Source organism: Melanostigma gelatinosum (genome assembly GCF_949748355.1).
Source record: "Melanostigma gelatinosum genome assembly, chromosome: 15".
Classification (NCBI taxonomy): Eukaryota; Metazoa; Chordata; class Actinopteri; order Perciformes; family Zoarcidae; genus Melanostigma; species Melanostigma gelatinosum.
In genome coordinates, this window is record NC_136648.1 from 16,235,970 (window position 1) to 16,255,368 (window position 19,399).

Below are 19,399 nucleotides of genomic sequence, written 5' to 3' on the forward strand. Positions count from 1 at the left end.
ACGAATACCATAAAAGTTCCTTAAAAGTGAGAATCTATTAATACAGGAAGAAGCTGCTTCAGTGATTTTGGTGAGAAAAACAAACTGGCATCTTTCCAAACAGCAGACGGAGTCTTTATTATGCAGATCTTTGGTTAACGCTGCGGTATGCAAGGAATTTTAGGCATCATTGGGAAAGAATTCCATAATAATCTTTAGCATATTGTAGTTTAGGTGGACTGAGAGAAAACTAGCCTTCTGCACCTCCTCCTGAATCCAGCCAATAAGGGCACACTTTGGCCAACCACAGGTCTCAGGTTTCAGATAGAGGGTGTATCCTATTGGCTGTTCTGCAAATGCAGATGTGTGGCTGCGCCGCCCTTCGGTGAAAGCCTGATTGAAAAGCGGGATATCCTGAAAGCAAAGGGTGCTCTTCAAACATTGGCAACAACCTACACTACAAAGCAACCCCCCAAGAAAAGGAAGACGGCCTTTTCAAAAAGAGAGACAATATTAGGGGAAGCGTTTTAGAGATGGAGAGAAAACATTGTGAATAGCTTCACGGCTACTGTAGCTACGGCTACGGTTAGCAGAACGCTTAACGAGTAACATTGTCTCTCCCATCCCTGAAATGCTTTGCTGATGTTGTCGCTTTCTAGAGCCTTGAATCACAGTAAAATCATCTCAAAGGGCTTAACAGGCCCAAAAGATTGCAAAGAGAACAGGACTGGAATTCTTATGGAGTTGCCGCTATTCAACGGTTTAGGACAAAGAGGGGAGCGCTGCAGGGTGAGGGTGGTATTTTCCATCTTTCAGAAAACTCCCTTCCTTGGGGTTACTACTTGAATTACAATATGCTGAAAGGTAATCATGGAAGTTGTTTTTTTTACCAGTAATGCTGAAATGAAGTCCCTCAGCTTCAAATGTTCCATCTATCTGCACCATCTCTGCAAGCAACCGCAGCATCGACGACAGGAGCGACGCAGATATTAAAGTCGAGGAAACAATATCTAAATGCCCACGAACGCCGAAATAAATAATTGAATTGAGTGAACAAGAATAGCTTTGCTGTGTTCCCACTTGTAGTGCAAATTCTCTCAGTGTGGCTACCAATAATAATAGAGCTTAATATTAAATATTCATTCTGCTTAACACAACTGCTGTATTCAACAGTAACACAGACGGAGAGAAATAATAGATGGTAATGAAACTGTTGCTGGTGCACTGCTTGGTGAATGATAATTCTGGATGTTCAGTTTAGTTTTTTTTACATTATTTTTTTATCTCTAATGTCCAGTATTTGTCATCATGTTTTAGGATTACATTAACTTAATATAGGCTCAAACACCAATGCATCAAATCATGTTAAACAGATGATTCTTTTTGTCACAATATCAGCTATAAAAATATATATATATCTTAGTTAAGGGTTTTAAGGGCATGTACAGCATATTTTTCGTTAAAAGTGGGTTTGTTTTCAAAATGGTTAAAATAATGTTAGCTCTCGCAGTCTTGAGCACATTTCCTCGCATCCTAGGGAAAGGCAAATCACAGACTAAAAGAAAAGAAAAAGCTTCTTGGTTTGCCTTTCCTTTCCTTTTTTTTTTTTTTTTTTTTTTTACAGCAAATGGAACCATTGTCATTCAAAGTATTTCATAAATTACATACAGCGTCCTCTATCATCTGGGTAGAAGTACAGCAGGAGAAGACAGCTAAAGCCGGGCTGGAGCAGCGATAAACAGAGTTCGGACATTGTTTCGCCCTCTCTCATATTTCATGACCACATCAATGGTTAGAACAGTTCCTGCGTGTTGGTAGTACATTAATAATGATGAGTTTTGCTTCTTCTTTTTTTTATAACTATATATTAATAAAATATTAGTAGCTTTTTGTCATATCCCCACTCTTTTTTCTTTGCAGCCACACTAAAAGGCATTAAAGAGCACATCAGTGGTGCACACAGACAGCAGAAACATCAGTAAACATCGTCCGAACTCCATTTATCCATGACTCGGGGCTGGGTGGAGGCGGTTTGTTCATACAGGGGCAGACCGCCTCCTCTTGCTGCTGATGCTACGGAAGTTGAATGGCCTCATCTTCATCTCCACAAAAGGAATAGAGAATTCGTGGCCTTTCCAGTGGTACCAGTTGATACCCTGCAAGAGTGAAAAGTGTGGTTTTAGAAGCTGCTTGAACCAACAGGGTCATTTAAAGCAAGGCAAGGGCAGAAAAGAAATGTGAAAGAGACTGAAGATAGAAATGTTATATATTCAGTAAAGCATATTTTTATTTCAACCAAGGGAAGCCGCTAAAAGCAGAAGGGCAAACATCCGGACTTAAGAGCTGGCACAATCATGAATTTAGTGTAATTATTGTCTCACTCCATCCTTTCTAATCCCCGTCGCTACCAAAATCTTCCCATTTGCAGCTTTACGCCAAGAGGCAATTTCTCTCTGCGAGTCATTATGCCTGTCCATCTCTGCTCCCACCTGGTCTCATTGCATGTCAAGTTCTCCCCTTCTTTGTGCAATCTCCACTTGAAGGAGTTGGACATCTACCCAGAGTTGCTGGACTTCACTCAATAACCACACTTTTCTTTTCCTCTTATCTTCTTTTATTTTGTGATTTCAAGGTTTCAGGTAAGTCGGTACTTTGCAAGTAGTTTGCAAGCAAGCAGGTAGGTGAAAAACCTTTTGAACCAATAAACAAGAAAAGGGTTGTTTTTACAATGTTCTGGAAAATATACATTTTTAACAATTATTTCCTTTTCCCTCTTAAATTAAACAAAGTGCGACATAAATTCCCCAACTGTTATTATTAATGCATTTAGGGATTTCATTAAGTTAACTTCAGATTTTAAATATTTTACATTTACTTAATTTAAATAATGCCACCACAATAATATAATATCATAATCATTTTAACTAATTTCTCTGCTACATATAAGCTCACTAAACAATCATGACATCATTAAATTATGAATGAGAATCAAACATGACACACACTGGCATTCATAGGGTTAACGACCGCACTGCCGGTTCGGCCCCGTGGCTAACACTAGCGGCTATCGCCTGCACAAACATTTACTTTCAATTGTCCGCTGGGTCTCCTGATGGGCTTGGTGTCTTACCGGCTGCCTCTCTGGCGTTTGTAGATCTGTTTGCACGGGGTTGGATGTTTTTGCGCTAAGCATTGCTTCAGTTTGCGGCTTCAGTTTGCGGCTTCGCTTCACTTCCTTCCTTCCTTATTGATGTTGTGTGCCACCTCATTTATAGTCCGTGCGGCAACTCGGACTGCCGAAAGGTTCCTTTCCGGTTTGCAACATGAGTTCATTAATTATTTCTTTAGTTTGACTTCACACCTCCCACTCGATCTTCGCCTGGAAACGGTGTGAAGATCGACAGCTTCAAAGGCAAACTTGGTTCTCCTTTCCCTGCTGCGTTTGACTTTCTGCCTGTTCCTCTGCAGGTAATAGGACAACGAGCCGCCTGACGTCCCTGTGAAGGACGGTGGCTTGGATCTTTTCCCTCCTGATTTTGGGAATTGACTTGCCTTTCAGAGCTCTCGTGACAGGGACACAGTAGCTCGGGAAAACTCTTACATTGACGTCCCTTACAACGCCTTTATCATCTGGGGTCGTGCCGATGACTCTGCCAAGCTTGAACTGCCCTCGTAGCGCATTCTGGTCACACAGCCACACAACATCTCCAATGGCAACATTTCTTTGTTCAGTATGCCATTTGCTTCGGACAAATAAGTTTGGACCAGCGAGTTGGCTCCAGCTCCTCCAGAACTTGGTCACCTCCGACTGCATAGCTCTCAGTCTTTTGTACGGGTAGTTGTGAAAGTCAAAGGTTTTCAAGTCCCCACTTTGAGAGGCCCGGCCCAGTAGGAGAGTGTTGGGTGTGACATACTGAATGCAGTCCTCTTTGCTCTGTACTCTTGCGTCAATTGGACGCTCATTTGCTAGGTTGGCTGCGATGTAAAGAGTTGTCTGGAACTCACTGTAGCTTAGTGAAGCCTCATTCCCAAGATTCTGGAATGCCCTCTTTACAATTCGCACAGCAGCTTCTGCAGCACCATTCCTGTGTGGAGAATCGGCTGGATGGATTTTCCACTGCCACTCAGTTCCATTCCTTGCTGCGGTCTCTTCAAGGTTTGCTTTGTCTAGGTCAAAAACCCTGTAGAGCTCCTCCAGGACTGGTTTTGCTCCAATAAAATTGGTGCCTGGGTCCGACCACATCTTTCTTGGATGACCTCTCCTTCCTTCCCTTACAGAGATGACTCCTGTGGAGGAGATTGCCTCCCACTTTGGACTCTCCACAGCTTGGCTTCCTTTGCCAAACTGTTTAGCTGCTCTCCAGATCCATGCAACTGTCTTTACCAGACGGCTCAGAGTGCTGTATCTCCTGACATCCACCAGCGTTTGGATTGCAGACCCTGCAGGTAGCCTCCGTTGCTCTGTTTGTGCCTCCTGTTTCAGTTTGTGTTCCACTTGCTGCTTCTTAGCCTGAGCTCTGGTCAGTGCAGCAGCATATGCCTTTTTTTGAAGTTTTGTGACGTTCTCCCTGGCAGTGGCTGCGAGTTCTTTGGCTGATGTGATTGGCCACTCCTCCACTGGCAAGCTTAGAAACTTTGGACCTTTTTGCCACTCTGAGTCCTCATCGAGATCTTGATGGCTGGCTCCTCTTGTTATAATGTCGGCAATGTTTTGTGGGCCAGGAATCCACCACCAATCCTGGACCCTTGTGTTGCTTTGAATCTCCCCGATCCTATTTGCGAAGAATGTTTGATAGCCATAGCTTTCCCGTTGTATTGCACCAAGGATGGTCTGGCTATCAACAAAATGGTACCACCTCTGAATCTGGATTCGGCTGTGCAGTTCAAAGTACTTTTTCAGCCGTGAGGCAAACACTGCTCCACACATTTCTGCTTTGACAGCATCCCCTCCTTGATCCAAAGGAGTAAGTTTTGCTTTGGACTCCACCAGCCGGATGACCGGGCCCTGGTCTGAACTCCATCGGAGGTACATCACTGCTCCATAAGTATGCTCGATACCGTCAGAGAATGTGATCGCCAGGGGACCATCAGTAAAGCTTGGGGGAGTCAGTGCTCTGGTGAACTTGACTTTGGCAAGTTGGCCGTACTCCTCAAAGAGCTTTATTGCGTCCTCCCTGAGTGCATCTGAGAGCGCAGTATCCCATGAGTCCTTTACAGGTGCACTTCCACCCTTTGCTTCCTGGAATGCCCTACGTACCAGGATAGCTCCCTTCTGCTTGATGGGAGTTACCAGGCCGACTGGATCATACAGCCCTGACACTTGGCTCAGCAGTGCTCGCCGAGTCAGGGGGTTGGGTGTTTGGGCTCTTATCTGCTCCTGCAGAAGGTTTTGGCTGAGTCTCATCTTTTTCTTTCTCTTTGAGAAGTTTACTCCCACCATGACATGGAGTTTGTCCTCTTCTACCATGTAGCCAAGGCCGAGTGCTTTATTACCCTCCTCTCGCATCTGGTTTGGTAAGACCATGGTCTTTTCCGCAGCCTTTTCCAGCTTGTCACTGCACTCTTTCCTCCCACTTTGCTCAGAATAAACCCAAGGTTTGAGCTCGAACCCGCCAGCTTTCAGAATCTGTTGCACATTCGCCGTGATGGTTTTCAGCTGGTCTAAGTCATTGTGGGACGTGAGAATGTCATCAACGTAGCTGTCTTCTTGAATAACCTGCCGTTCCTCTTTGAGGTGAGTGAAAGGTGGGAGGTTGGCAGTTTCACGCATTGCAAGCTGTGCGATGCATCCTGCTGGCTTGTCACCGATGTTTACCCTGGTGATTGCATATTCCCCCAGCTCTTCGTCCTCTGAATCACGCCAAAGGAATCTATGCAGGTGCATCTCCTTTTCTTCCAGCCAGACTGAGTTATACATCTTCTTTATGTCCCCCAGAGCAGCATGCACTCCACCCCTGAATCTCAGGAGCACTGCACGAATCTGGTTGAGGACATCCGGGCCTTTCATCAGTAGGTCGTTCAGGCTCACACCTCTGAACTTTTGACTACTGTTCCAAACAAGTCTCACAGGGGTTGTGACAGAGTGGGGGTTTGGAGCAATGAGGTGACTCACATACCATACTGGCCCATGCCAGTTGATCACTGTGTCTCTGGATAACTTGGTTGCAGCTTTCCGATCTATCATGTCATGGACTTGAGCAGTATAGGCAACTTTCCATTCAGGTTCTTTGGCCAGTTGCTTTTCCGTCCTGAGGAATGTGGCCTCCACAGTCCTTTTATTGTTCGGCAGAGAGTCTGGGTTCTCTACCCATGGATATCTGGTATGCCAGTGTGGTTCTTTGCTGTGGGCGTCTCCTGTGACGTAGGTGAGACCATCTTTCACCACTTGGAGTTCTCGCTCCTCGGCAAGAGTCATTTCCTTGCCACCCGGCTGACAGTTCCCACAGCGGCAGCCTCCACACTTTGGCTCACATCCTGCGCCGATGCTGTCCCATCTCCACCACTTTAAAAAGTCCTGGTTGATGGCTGAAGTGCTTGATTCACAGAGCTGGATGGTGCCTTGATTATTTGCCAGCGGACCCTCTGGGACCATGCTGGTGAGTTGTTCCTCATATCTTGCAGCCGCTGCTCTCATCGACCTCGCAAAGTGTGTCTTCGACATGTGAGCTGACACGGTGAGTTCTTCAAAGAGTTCAGGATGCGTTCCTCCCACTGTTTTCCCCAGTGGACCGTCCCACAGCACAAGGTCTCCAACAGCTCTGATCCTCTGTGGCGCTAGTTGACCTTCTTTGTGGCTAATGAGCAGACTTATTTCTTTAGGTCTCCGGAGTTCATCCAGCGGTGTATCTGGGAAGAATCTCTGGAGCTCCTTTGGTTCCACATGTTTGTGTATCTCTGCAATGCTGTCCAGTCCATAACACACCAATTGGTGGGCTCTGAGAGTGCCTTTTGGTGTCTTCACTCTGATCTTGAGGAGGTATCGTTTCGTCTCTACACGAACCTCCATGCCCCCAACTCCATGGACGACAAGTGCGACTTCTTCATTTTTGAGGTTTAGCCTGCTTGCAGTCCTGTGGGTTATGTAATTGGTGTCAGAAGCCAAATCGATTAATGTTCCAATTTTCTGCCCAGCGTTTGCTGTGACCTCGACAAGCATCATCAGTACTGGCAGCTCTTGAAGTCCGCTTTCCCCTAAAAGGCTTGGTTGGTCTTTGACAGTATTGAAAGCCCTGGATGCAGTATTGGAAAACACATTTCGGCATTGGTTTGCCAATGCAGGAGAGAGTTTCCCGAAGAAGTCCTCCTGCTCCTCTGTGTACTTCCTCCTGCCTTTATCCCCTTCCGGACCGAACCTGCTCCTCTTCTGACCATCGCTGCTTCTCTTCTGACCATCGCTGCTTTTCTTTGCCTCAGCGTTGGGGCACAGATAGAAGTGATGCTCAGGAGTATCTGCATCCTTGCAGTCCTGGTTTCTGCACAGGAATCCAGGTTTGCACTGTGAGCCATCGCCATGAACCTCCAAACATCTTTTACACGCTCCCAACCTTTTTACTGCAGCTCTCTTCTCTGCTAGTTTCAGCGCTCGGAACTGTCTGCAAAAATAGATCTTCCACTTGTGTTTTACATCACTGCAGACCACACACCCTTCCTGGTCGTTGCTTGATTTGGTTGACTTGGTTCTGGCATATCTTGGCTCCACCTTGGTTTCTCTCTTGTTTGGCTCTTCCTCCATCAGTTGCTCAAGCTGTTCATATATGCTCTCCTGGTCTTTGAGGAATGCCAAGAGACCGTCGAACCGACCTCTTGAAGTCACATCATTCCTCCTGTCAGCTGCATACACAAGCCATTCCTTCTTGAGTGTCTCCGGGAGTTTACTTTCAATGGACTTAGTCACAAGGGGATTTTTTATAGCACCTGTGTCTCCAAGGTCACTCAAATCTTGAAGTGCTTTTTCCACAGTTTTAATTAAGTCGACGATTTTCCGTGGCTGGTGACTTTTGACAGCTGGCATCTTCTGTATCTCCTCCACTATTTCTATGGCAATGGATGTTTGGTTGCCGTAGCGGTTCTCTAGCACACGGAAGATGTCATCAGATGTGTTGTAAGCCGTGAGCCGAAGTTCTCGTGTGATCTTATCCTCCAGGCTGTCTAGTAGCTGGACCTTTTTCACTTCTTTTGAGCCTGTTGGCTCTCCCTGACTCTGCAGCGCTTCCCAGTCCTTCTTCCACCTGTGAAAATCACGTTTGATGCCACCAAACTTGGGGAGGGCTGTTGGCTTTAGCTTGATGGTTGGTATCCGATAATTAGATGTAGCTCTCACCTGGGCTTGTCTATCAGTATCCTCCTTTATGGTTGCTTGTATGAAGTCAGCCTTTCTGGAGACCATCAAGGGGACGTGAAGTTCGAGCTCTCTCACATGCCTCTGAAGCTCCCCCTGAGCCTCTGGTGGGGCCCACTGCTTCCATCGGCCATGCGTGTCCTTTGCTGTTCCTACCAACCCTTTCAGTTGGTCCAGCATGAATTGATACGCTTCCTGGTTAATGTTTGGTTGCACAGCAGCGACGCGTTCGCATGCTGCCTCTGCTGCTTGTAGTGCTATAGACATTTCCCTACTTCCAAAATTGACCCAAAGCGTCTTCTGGAGCAACCTCTTGACCTCCTTCAGCTTCTCTTGGCACTCATTTGTAGTTTTTTCCAGGTCGGCTTTTTCCTGCTCCGTTAACATGACTTCATCCGTCCCCAGCTCTGCTTCGAGATCTGCAATAAAGCCAGCTTCCAGCTCATCATTTGCCTCCATGACGTTCTCTCCTAGTGCCTTGAGTTTGTTGAAACTGTCTCTGAGCTCTTCTTCAGACATGTCCGTATGTGACCGGGTTATACTGTTGACCAGACGGGAACACACTCTTTTGGCTGTAGTTCTTTCAAGTTTCAATTGTTCAACTGATTTTCCAGCTTCTTGATTAGCCATGTTTACTTTTATTTTTAAGGTTCTTTAATTGTGAATTTGACAAGTGGTGTTTCCAATGGCGCCTTTACTGTTGCTTATGGTGCTTTATCCTCCACTCTTTTTCCTTTCCAGGATTCCAGGTTTTTTGCTCCTGCTGTTCCAGCTTTAAGCTCCTGTACTTTTTCCTGGCCAGCTTTATGGTACTGGCGGTTTTTCACTGTCAAGTTCTCCCCTTCTTTGTGCAATCTCCACTTGAAGGAGTTGGACATCTACCCAGAGTTGCTGGACTTCACTCAATAACCACACTTTTCTTTTCCTCTTATCTTCTTTTATTTTGTGATTTCAAGGTTTCAGGTAAGTCGGTACTTTGCAGCAAGCAGGTAGGTGAAAAACCTTTTGAACCAATAAACAAGAAAAGGGTTGTTTTTACAATGTTCTGGAAAATATACATTTTTAACAATTATTTCCTTTTCCCTCTTAAATTAAACAAAGTGCGACATAAATTCCCCAACTGTTATTATTAATGCATTTAGGGATTTCATTAAGTTAACTTCAGATTTTAAATATTTTACATTTACTTAATTTAAATAATGCCACCACAATAATATAATATCATAATCATTTTAACTAATTTCTCTGCTACATATAAGCTCACTAAACAATCATGACATCATTAAATTATGAATGAGAATCAAACATGACACACACTGGCATTCATAGGGTTAACGACCGCACTGCCGGTTCGGCCCCGTGGCTAACACTAGCGGCTATCGCCTGCACAAACATTTACTTTCAATTGTCCGCTGGGTCTCCTGATGGGCTTGGTGTCTTACCGGCTGCCTCTCTGGCGTTTGTAGATCTGTTTGCACGGGGTTGGATGTTTTTGCGCTAAGCATTGCTTCAGTTTGCGGCTTCAGTTTGCGGCTTCGCTTCACTTCCTTCCTTCCTTATTGATGTTGTGTGCCACCTCATTTATAGTCCGTGCGGCAACTCGGACTGCCGAAAGGTTCCTTTCCGGTTTGCAACATGAGTTCATTAATTATTTCTTTAGTTTGACTTCACATTGCATGTCATCAAACGACAGAGAGCACAGAGAGCGAAGCGGTGAAGCTCCGAAGCCTCGGCAGTTCAGCCTAATCACAGCTCCACACAACGCCTCGCTTTCTTTGTAGAGCCAGTACGGCATGGGAGAGAGGCTGCATCACACACTCGTCAAAAGGACCGGACAAGCACTCACTCCCACCTCACACGTAGTGAGCAAAACAAACACCTGTCAGTGTGAGAATGGGATACCAGGATTATTTTGAATCAAACACATGTTGTTTCATGTCTTGGCTCTGGCCTTTTCCTTCCACACGTTTCTGTAATTGGAATATGAACCCAGTGGTATGAGTGTTTGGATAAGAGTGTCATTCCCAACAGATGATGCAGGGGCTTTTTATCAGTCAAGACTGAGGTGCATCATCTCTCCAGGTTTGATTGAAATTGATAAAGTGGTGCAGCATTACGGCTCCTCCAGCAGGTAAATCAGTGTAAGCATGGAGATGGATGTAGCCTTTCAAATCAGAGTTTTTTAACCTTTACATAATTGAGCCAGTTTATGTGAATTTTTGTAAATGCCAAAATGCCACCCTGTTAAAAGGGTTCACCCAAATAAATGGTGTTTGAGGTTTTGAGACAACATCCGCGTTTCCTGCTGGCTTACCAAAAACCATGGAGGTAAATTTGTCGTTGAAAAATGACATTGAAGAAAATGTAAATCAATGTGTCTTTCCAAAAACAGCGTCAACGTTCCTTTGAATAATCCTCAGAAATGCGTGCCAGCAATTTTCATTGGACCTACTTTCTACCAATGAAGTAGTTCCTCCGAACACTTCAGCGTGAGGTGACGTGGCCACACGGTGTTTGGAAAGACACATTGATGTTGAATTTTGGGAATTTTTCAATCGTGTGAACGCCACAGATTCATTTCCCCCTCACTTAATTGGGGTGGTGGCTGATATTTAAGATACCAATATCTCACAACCGTGACAAATTGAACCAAAAATATCTGCCGGGCCAGGAGCATAAATAAACCCCCCGCCACTCCTTCCACTCTCTGTGCCTTGTTTACAGCATAAGCATAAACCAAAGGTCTTAAAGACTGACTTTGACACAGGCACGTTCTTTGAGACCTGGCGATAACGTTTAGGTCCCAGATTCAGGACCACAATAAGTAGGAGTGGTCTTTTGTAATTTGGAAAAACAAACTCTTCATTTGTTATGCCGGCGATGGCCAGAGGCGTTATATTTTTGACGAGTCAGTCCGTCCCCTGAACGCAATATCTCCAGAACTCGAGGAGGGAATTTCTTCAAATTTGGCACAAATGTCCTCTTGAACTCAAGGCTGAACTGATTAGATTTTGGTGGTCAAATGTCAAAGGTCAAGCTCATTGTGACCTCACATCTACATTTTAATGAACTTAATATCTTAGGAACGCCTGGAGAGAATTTCATTCCATCTGGTACAAACTTCCACTCAAGGAATTATACATATTCGACGGACATGAATGAAAACTGCTACTTGACTGGTTGGCGGAGGCATTCAACCGCGAGGTTATTCTAGTTACTAGCTAGCACTATTTTATTTGTCACATTCACTCTTTGATCAACTCTTATACAGACGACTGACCTGACTGTGTCTGGACTCTCCGTATTTGCCGTTGAGGTTTGCCCGGTGGCAGTTCTTGTACCACCACGCTCCTTTGTAAGACGAGGCACAGTTAGTGACAGCGATGTCGTTATCTCTGTCTTTTGTGGAGAAGGGCCGGCCCTGGTGGTAGCTCAGAGAGTCACCTGAAATCAGAGGAGAGACAGATGCAGAACCTTAAACATCAGCATATGCCGGAACACATCTACATATGGCCGCGGTGAATAACGGCGTGATGGGGGGGGGGGGGCATAAAGGGGAATGGGACAGACATGAGAGGGAGGGAGAGGAAATACGTCCTGCTACAGGCTCTTTAGGCAGAGAACATTATAATTACAAACATGAGGGGATGACAGGTAATTCTGGCATATGGTCCTGTTGACAGACAGAGGACAAAAGTGGAAATGTGGAGAAGCGCTGAGGCGGGTTCCAGACATCAGGGAGAAGATGGAGGGGAAGGGACAGCAAACAGTTTGCTATATTAAATCAAATAGTGTATTATTGATTGTAAATCATCCACGAAGCCAAGTAAAATACAAAACAATGATGTATGTTAACTTAGAAAACACCTTGTATTCAATGTAATGTTTTTAACCACGTACCAGCGGTGCCATTGTACTCTCCTATCCTGAGCTTGTAGAGATTTCTTGCATCTCCGATGGAGAATTTGTCATAGTTGGCGTAGACCGACTCTTGTCCGTCCTTCATATCAATTCTCAGCTCATAACGGCCCTGAGCAGCAATCCTCTGGATGTTGTCTAGACCTGTGGAGACACAACACACACATTATATTGCATTGAAGTTAATAACCAAAAGACATGAGTATGATAAGTATGATATGGAAGACATTACACTCATATTGGGATTGAAGAAAACTGCACTTCAACTTTACCAATCACACATTTTGCTCAAAGGGCTTTTCGATCTTCACAGCATTCAACACTTTCTAGCCTTTGGCCCTTGATTCAGATGAGGACAAACTCTCGACGATATCAAGTAAATAAAATTCAAAAATGTGTAAGAACATTGACAGGAGAAGACGTAAAAACGTTCCAAAAAGAATGTATTCTTGTGACTTAAAGACATTCTAGCAGCTGTACGTACACATAGACAGCTTGTCCCCGCCTGCAGCTTTGCAGGTTAAAGGTTTGAATCCCGATAAGCACTATGTCGGACGTCTTTGTCAGCTAGTTGTATGGATGAGTACGACTGAAATTTTGGAGAGCAGTGGACACTGTCACCACCAGCCCTTCTGCAAATGCCATATGTCCCAACTTGCTGATAGGGGGGCTTTGCTCTCTATCGAGGCAGCAGATGTGAGGCTCGCTTGAACACCGGCGGGGGAGATAAGAACCCACGCCGACCTGAGAGATTGGAACTGCCTTCACTCTCAGATTACAACAAGCACCTGTTTGGAAAGGAGTCTCTTTCCCTGTTAACCTCCAACAGAAGCGTCCCATGTATACGAAAAGCCTACACTGATAAAAGAGCAGAAAGTAGAACTCCGAGAGAGAAACGACAAGTCTGCTGTCAATGGAAAACAGATACAAATCGACGTAACAACCCAAAGGCACTTAATGTGACAGGGGGAAAGCAATCGTTGTAATAAAATAGTATTTAACACTCAGTCATCTCTAATTACCATTGTATAATATCACTGTATTACCAGCAATTAATCCTGCACCCATCATTTTTTTTAGTTTCAGTTTTATGGGGTCGGACTGCTCTATTCCAAACTGCAGCGATTAAAAATGCAGTTTTGACACACTATTGCACTCCAGTACTATTAAACTACCGATATTACCATCTAGTCACATTTTATTACCAGCCTTTCTCTCTCACTTACACAGAAGCAAGGGGGGGGAGCAAAGCCAGTGTGGGATAATGATCACATATTCACACAGACATCCTGGTTTCTCTCTCTTATTACATCATCAAACTGACATTGTGTTCAGCCTGAAAACTGGCTGAGGTCAGTGAGCAGGGAGAATAGATTGCCCTTGAGCAGCAATAAAAACGGACGTTTCCAAACTATAACACATAATAATGAAAGCTTCATTTCCATATTCTTTACTGCTGACCAGTCAAGTGCCTCTTCCTTTCAGTTTGAGTGGATTTAATGTCGATGTTTATGGTTCCGTACTCTCCAATATATTGCCGGTATGTGTGTGGAGGCAGCGATTAGCTAAATGCTCACTCTAATGGTTCTCCACGGGCTATGAACTAATCTGTAGAAAGAAGAGTGAAGGACAAATGGTCTCAAACTGCAGTGACCATCTGCAGTCTCTCTCAGGAAGACACATTTTAAGGACACTTCTTACACTGTAAATGCTTACATTGGAGAGCAAATACAGTGTGGTCCCAGGACGAAACACAAAAAAACTGCACAGAAGTGTTCTGAAGCCATCTGAAGCGCAGAGATGTTCAAAAGAGTGGTATTATTTTCGAAAAATAACAACATATCCTAAATGTTTAGGCGTTAGTCAGTGACATGTTATAACACAGATATAATGTCTATGGATCATACATTTATTTTATTGTGCATGCCAGTATTCTGAAAGTTAGTTATTGTAGTTTGGCCGCTTAACAACACAGCAGTTGAAGTGAGAGCGACTAAAGGCAGGGTTGGTAATCTTGAGAAACGAACAAGAGTCCGCTGAGAGTAGATATACAAAGTATATCTTGATCATTTCTCTAAAATACCACAGCTGTTTGAGTCAGCCCTTTGACGTGTAGGATCAATGGGATCATTCCAGTAAACTAAACTGAATTTAGGAGGAAGACAGCTCGTTGATGACCGCTGGCTTTCATTTTGAGATTCCACATCACAATGTCCTGCTATTGTGTGAGTGACACTCTGAGGTGGCCTGCTGTCATTTTGAAGTGAAACTGGTCTGTATAAATGTTCCTCAATGACATTCTGCGGCAGCGTGTATTTTGAAGTCAGACTTATCTTTGGACATGTCTTTATTGTGAGGTAAACTCACACAATTCACACAATTGACATCTAAATCTAAATTGTCTCTAAAACACATTTTGCAGCTATTAGTTATTTTAATTAACTGTCATCCCTTTTATCTATCATTTAATATTCATTCATTCATTTTGATCTACTATTGACAGACTGACTAAAACTGCCAATCACGTTCACTGAAAGGTTGCTATTAATTTGAAGATTACACGATCTTACTGTAATGCCTAGTATGTGTGTGTATGTACCGCAACACATTGTTGGGAGTAGACTGTCTTCTTCCAAGTGAAGGCTGGATTGACTGTAGTGTTCTTCACAGGGTGTGTTTAAGTGATGGAACAGATTCGTGGTACTGCTATCTTGAGCAACAATGGTTTTGAGACGTATCTTGCAGAGGATTGTAGTCTCTTCCACATCTGCTCTCCTGAAAACAAACCACCTCCAGATGACAGACCTGCTGTTCTTTTTTTAAAATGAATTATTTTGTGTTTGGCTCGTCTCTGGGACCGCTTGAATTGACGTGAACTCTGGACAATGATTTCAGTAAAACTGATGGATGTGGTGTCTGTCTGTGTGTGTCTATGAGAGGGAGAGTTGGTCTCCTGCATGTGAACATGGCCTGCTTTTAAAAAGCATAAAGGAATGACTGAAATGCGCGAGGAATATTTCCATATAATGACATGGTAATCTACCATATTGCACATAAAATGTAGATAAAAATATCAGATAAATTCGATACATCACCCACTCCTACTTACAACTCCAGAACTTGCTTGAGAATCATGTGTTTAAGTTTTCTTCAGTAACAAAGGAATCCAGTGATGAACAAACAGGAACTGCTAACAGCTTCTTTGGCATACCTTTAATGGTGCCTATTTCCCAAAATGTACGCAAATACAAGCTCAAACAACGGGGCGTAGAATAATAAGAGTGAGTAAAAAACTCGCCATTACAAGCCGTCTTTGGAGGTGCTGACTTTTGTTGAAATGAAACAAAGAACTAGAGTTTTAAAATGAGGGAAGCTATTGTATTAGTTGTATTGCAAAAACATTTCTTGATGACCTTCCTTTACCTCCTTCAAATACATTACAACCATCCCTATGTGAATAACCTTTTAACATCACCTTTTTGGTATTTTGTATTATTACAACCACTGGACCAACAGGACCAGTTTCCTGCAGCAGGCTCGGCATTTTGTGCCGTACTCTGAGGCTACCGGGTTCCCTGCTGGCGTGTTATCTGTAATCTGGCATCATGGGGAGAAGCTCTCACAGGAGCAAAGAGCAGCTTGTGATGCTCCGCACACCCCGAGGTTACATTAAGCTGCTTTTATGCACTGAGAGGACAGAGTAATGTAGGCTAGAAGAAAGACGCGCGGGTGAGTGCAACCTAGAAGGCACTAAAAAAAGTAAAACAAGACCCAAGAGATGGAAGGAGGTGCCGTCGACTAGTATACGTCACGAAACAGTGAGAGGGCAGATTATTGCTGATTCAGCTGAAGTGGAAATGGGTCAGATGAAATGTTGTACTCGCTGAACCAGATATGCTTCGATGTCTTCATTATACGGACAAAGCCAACATAAATCTGCAAGAAACGAGACAAATCTGTGGTGGGATGCTGCTCCATGAGGCCTCCAGCTGAAACACTGCTGTCAGTCTGCAGCTCACTCTGTCCATCCTTTATACGGTGTCGTGTGCACAGAGGAGGGACCTCTGTCCTGTAGGATGTGTGTGGTGTTATCGTACAAAGATGTTTGTCCAAGATATTTATCACACCTCCTGCGCTTCAGTGAGTCATTTTCCCCCACACTTGTTTGTTGACATGGAAAAGCTAATTATTAATATACCAGCAAAAAAAAGCAATCCAACTTATTTCCTGCTGTGGTCAAATGTTAAGAGCTACCCTTGAACACCCTTCCCTGCGGTGCTGTACAAAAGTAACAGGACCAGCTGACATTCTTTCTCGATTCCACTCGACAACACTGCAAACTACTGCTTTAAAAATACCACAGAGGCAACAAATCTGACAGACTCAACTAGAATTGCAGGCTTTTGTAGCCGAATCCGTATTTAGTGGAGCTCCTGTTCACGAGAGGTTGGATCTAAAATCTCTTTCTGCTTTCACATATTACTATGTTTAGCCACTAATGGACTAGAGCGTGCCACATGCTATCTGGTGTTACGATCCAATATGTGTCAGATGCAAAGTAACAGCCTCCGCTCTGTGATAATGCAGTGGCATCAAATCCCCACCCCCGCCGTGTTGTTGTTTAATTTCTCTAATCAAAAGGTTCAAAAGACAGGTTCTGATTCAGTTAATGGAATATTCATGTCATATTTTCCTTTAATCATCTGCACCAAAACAATAACACCAAAACTGGCCCGTGAAGAAACATGAATATAATTCTTTTTTTTCCATAATGAGATTTTTTAGGGAGGGAAAAGAGCTATTCAGCAGTCCATCAAAACAGTGAGGCTGTTCCGTTGTGTTGTCTTTGAATCAGAGCGACGCCAAAAACAAGACGCCTTCACAAAACTGAACAAATTGGGCAGCATATTGCAGCTTAATATCTGCCTGAAGCCCATGCAATGCAGCTGAAATATGTTGGGCAGGGTGACAAGAAGTAGGAATAAGGACGCAAACCTGACCATACATGTGAATTGTACACCTACGTGTTCATCGGTATCATATTAGAAACTGCTCCTCAATTGCTGTCTCGAATGAGGACAGATGTTTATCTTATCCTACAAGTATTCTTACAACTGCAGAAGCTGTTGTTGTATCAGACATCAATGACTGGTCATGGTGATGGGCTTGGTCTAAATGCTTGTATTTTAAACTACGGTACACTCTACACATCGTATTCTCTGTCTTAATTAACTCGGATTAAGTCTGATTAAGTCTTACCAAGCCAGAATTCATCCTCCAGGTTTCCAAAGCCGACCCGATAGTCACTCCACTTCCTGGAAAAGTCTGTGTGGCCGTTCTGACGACGCTGAAATACCTAGACACCAAAATATGACGACGTGACAAGATCAGAAAAATACAACTCGGTTGTTGTAGCTGAGAAAAACTCAGTACTATGATCACAAGGACATTCAGTACTGTATGTAGCCCTTTCTCTTAACCTAATTGACACAGTTTCATTCATTTTCTAACAAAAGTGCTCATGAAAGAAAGAAAGCATTATCGTCACAGTGACTCACAATCCAGCCTCCTTCATCGGTGGTCATGTCGCAGTACACCTGCACACCCTGGCTCAGGTCTCTGCTGATGTAAATGGTGTAGACGTCGCCCATCGTCTCTCCGTTCAGCAGGTGTTGGGCACAATTCTGAGGTGTCGCAAACAGACGGCTCCCTGGAGAGAAGAAGAAGAAGAGGTTTGAGGACAAATTATGATTTACTTGTTTTTGTGCTTGTAGAGATTTCTGGATAGAATTTGAAATGATGTGGCGTTGGGCAACATTCAGGATGTCTTTTTTTTTGTTGTTCTTTAAACTGCAGTTATCTATATTCAACTATCAATATGCCGATGTGTAATGTAAAATGAGATCCATGTAGTGATGGACCCGCACCTTTCAATTGCTAACTAACTTATCTTAAATCACATTTCACTCAACAATTCATCAGCTGGGGACAGCGCGCCACAGCTGATGAAATGAGTGCTTGTGGAAATCAAAGATAACATGAAATAGCATTAAATATTTGCAGAACATAGCGTCAACAGTTTTTAATAATATTTTCTAATACTTCTAATACTATAGAATCCAGAGGGACCACCTCACCCACAAGCCCCTTCATTTCTGCGTCCGACAATTCCTTTTCTTGGTCTTCCTCTCAGTAGTTTCCCCTCGTGATTACTCGTTAAGAACCATTGATCAGCAGGCCCATTTTCCTGCGTCAGCATTTATGAGGTGCTTTGCATTGACCATTTAAAGTTGAATGTTGGGGCGAGGCGGATCCATGTGAGCACATTTCCTAGTTGGTTTTTGGATTCATAAAATCCTTTGCACTGTTTTATAAATGAGACGCCAGGTGATTAGCATCTTCACGACGCTTCCTAACCCTTATTTGAGTGACATATCCGGCATCTAATTACACACTGAAGATTAGAGCACCCTGTTCAGCTCTAGGTTTGTAGACAGCGACCCCGCAGGTACAGCCTAATGAGAACTATGCAACAGGGAAGGGAAATGAAAATTGTGTCAGACTTTGGGGACCCATTATTGTGCACCTTGGTTATGCTGACAGTAATGTGAAACACCAGGAACAAAATCCAGGATAAGAAAACTCATCCCGTAAGAATCTGTTTCCAAACTTAAATCAAAGAATACCAATACATTGTGTGTGTGTCAATGTGAGTGAATGTCTGTGTACGGTACCGGTAGTGAAGGTAGTGGAGACTACAGCGCTGGTGTCAAGTCCTCTTGCAGCCTGGAGATTGACAGTGTACTCTGTGGTCTCTGCTAGTCCCTCTAGTCGGATCCATGTGTCCTCTGCATCCAGGATCAGCTCCTAGTACACACACGTGAACACATTCACACACAAGTTAAAACATATTAAGATGAAGAAATTGCCCTCCATCAAAACCAATAATTGAATGTGTATTCAGTTTACTATGTTCATGTTATACACCAGTACACCAAAGCCAATTCCCTGTTTGTGAAAACCTATATTTTCAACATGAATCTGCTGTTTGAACACATAATGAAGAACTTTTGTGTATCTTCTATGTAACTGATGGGCTTTTGCATTGTAAAAACAGTGGTATTTTGTACTGCTGTGTGTGTTTGGCATGACGCAGAAATAACA

The 19,399-nt window shown here is 43.7% G+C and overlaps 1 protein-coding gene across 1 annotated transcript in view; it reads right to left on the bottom strand.

Moving 5' to 3' along the window:
• Window positions 1–209: 209 nt before the first annotated feature.
• The window catches only part of tnr (tenascin R (restrictin, janusin)), a 91,746-nt gene continuing 72,556 nt past the window's right edge, over window positions 210–19,399 (bottom strand). Inside the window, exons 24-29 of the mRNA XM_079285375.1 lie at window positions 18,970–19,102; window positions 17,794–17,945; window positions 17,495–17,591; window positions 12,218–12,379; window positions 11,598–11,761; window positions 210–2,135 (exon numbers count right to left, since the gene is read on the bottom strand). Coding sequence (XP_079141501.1) covers window positions 2,016–2,135; window positions 11,598–11,761; window positions 12,218–12,379; window positions 17,495–17,591; window positions 17,794–17,945; window positions 18,970–19,102 — 828 coding nt within the window. The 3' untranslated portion in view covers window positions 210–2,015. The remainder of the gene's footprint in view (window positions 2,136–11,597; window positions 11,762–12,217; window positions 12,380–17,494; window positions 17,592–17,793; window positions 17,946–18,969; window positions 19,103–19,399) is intronic.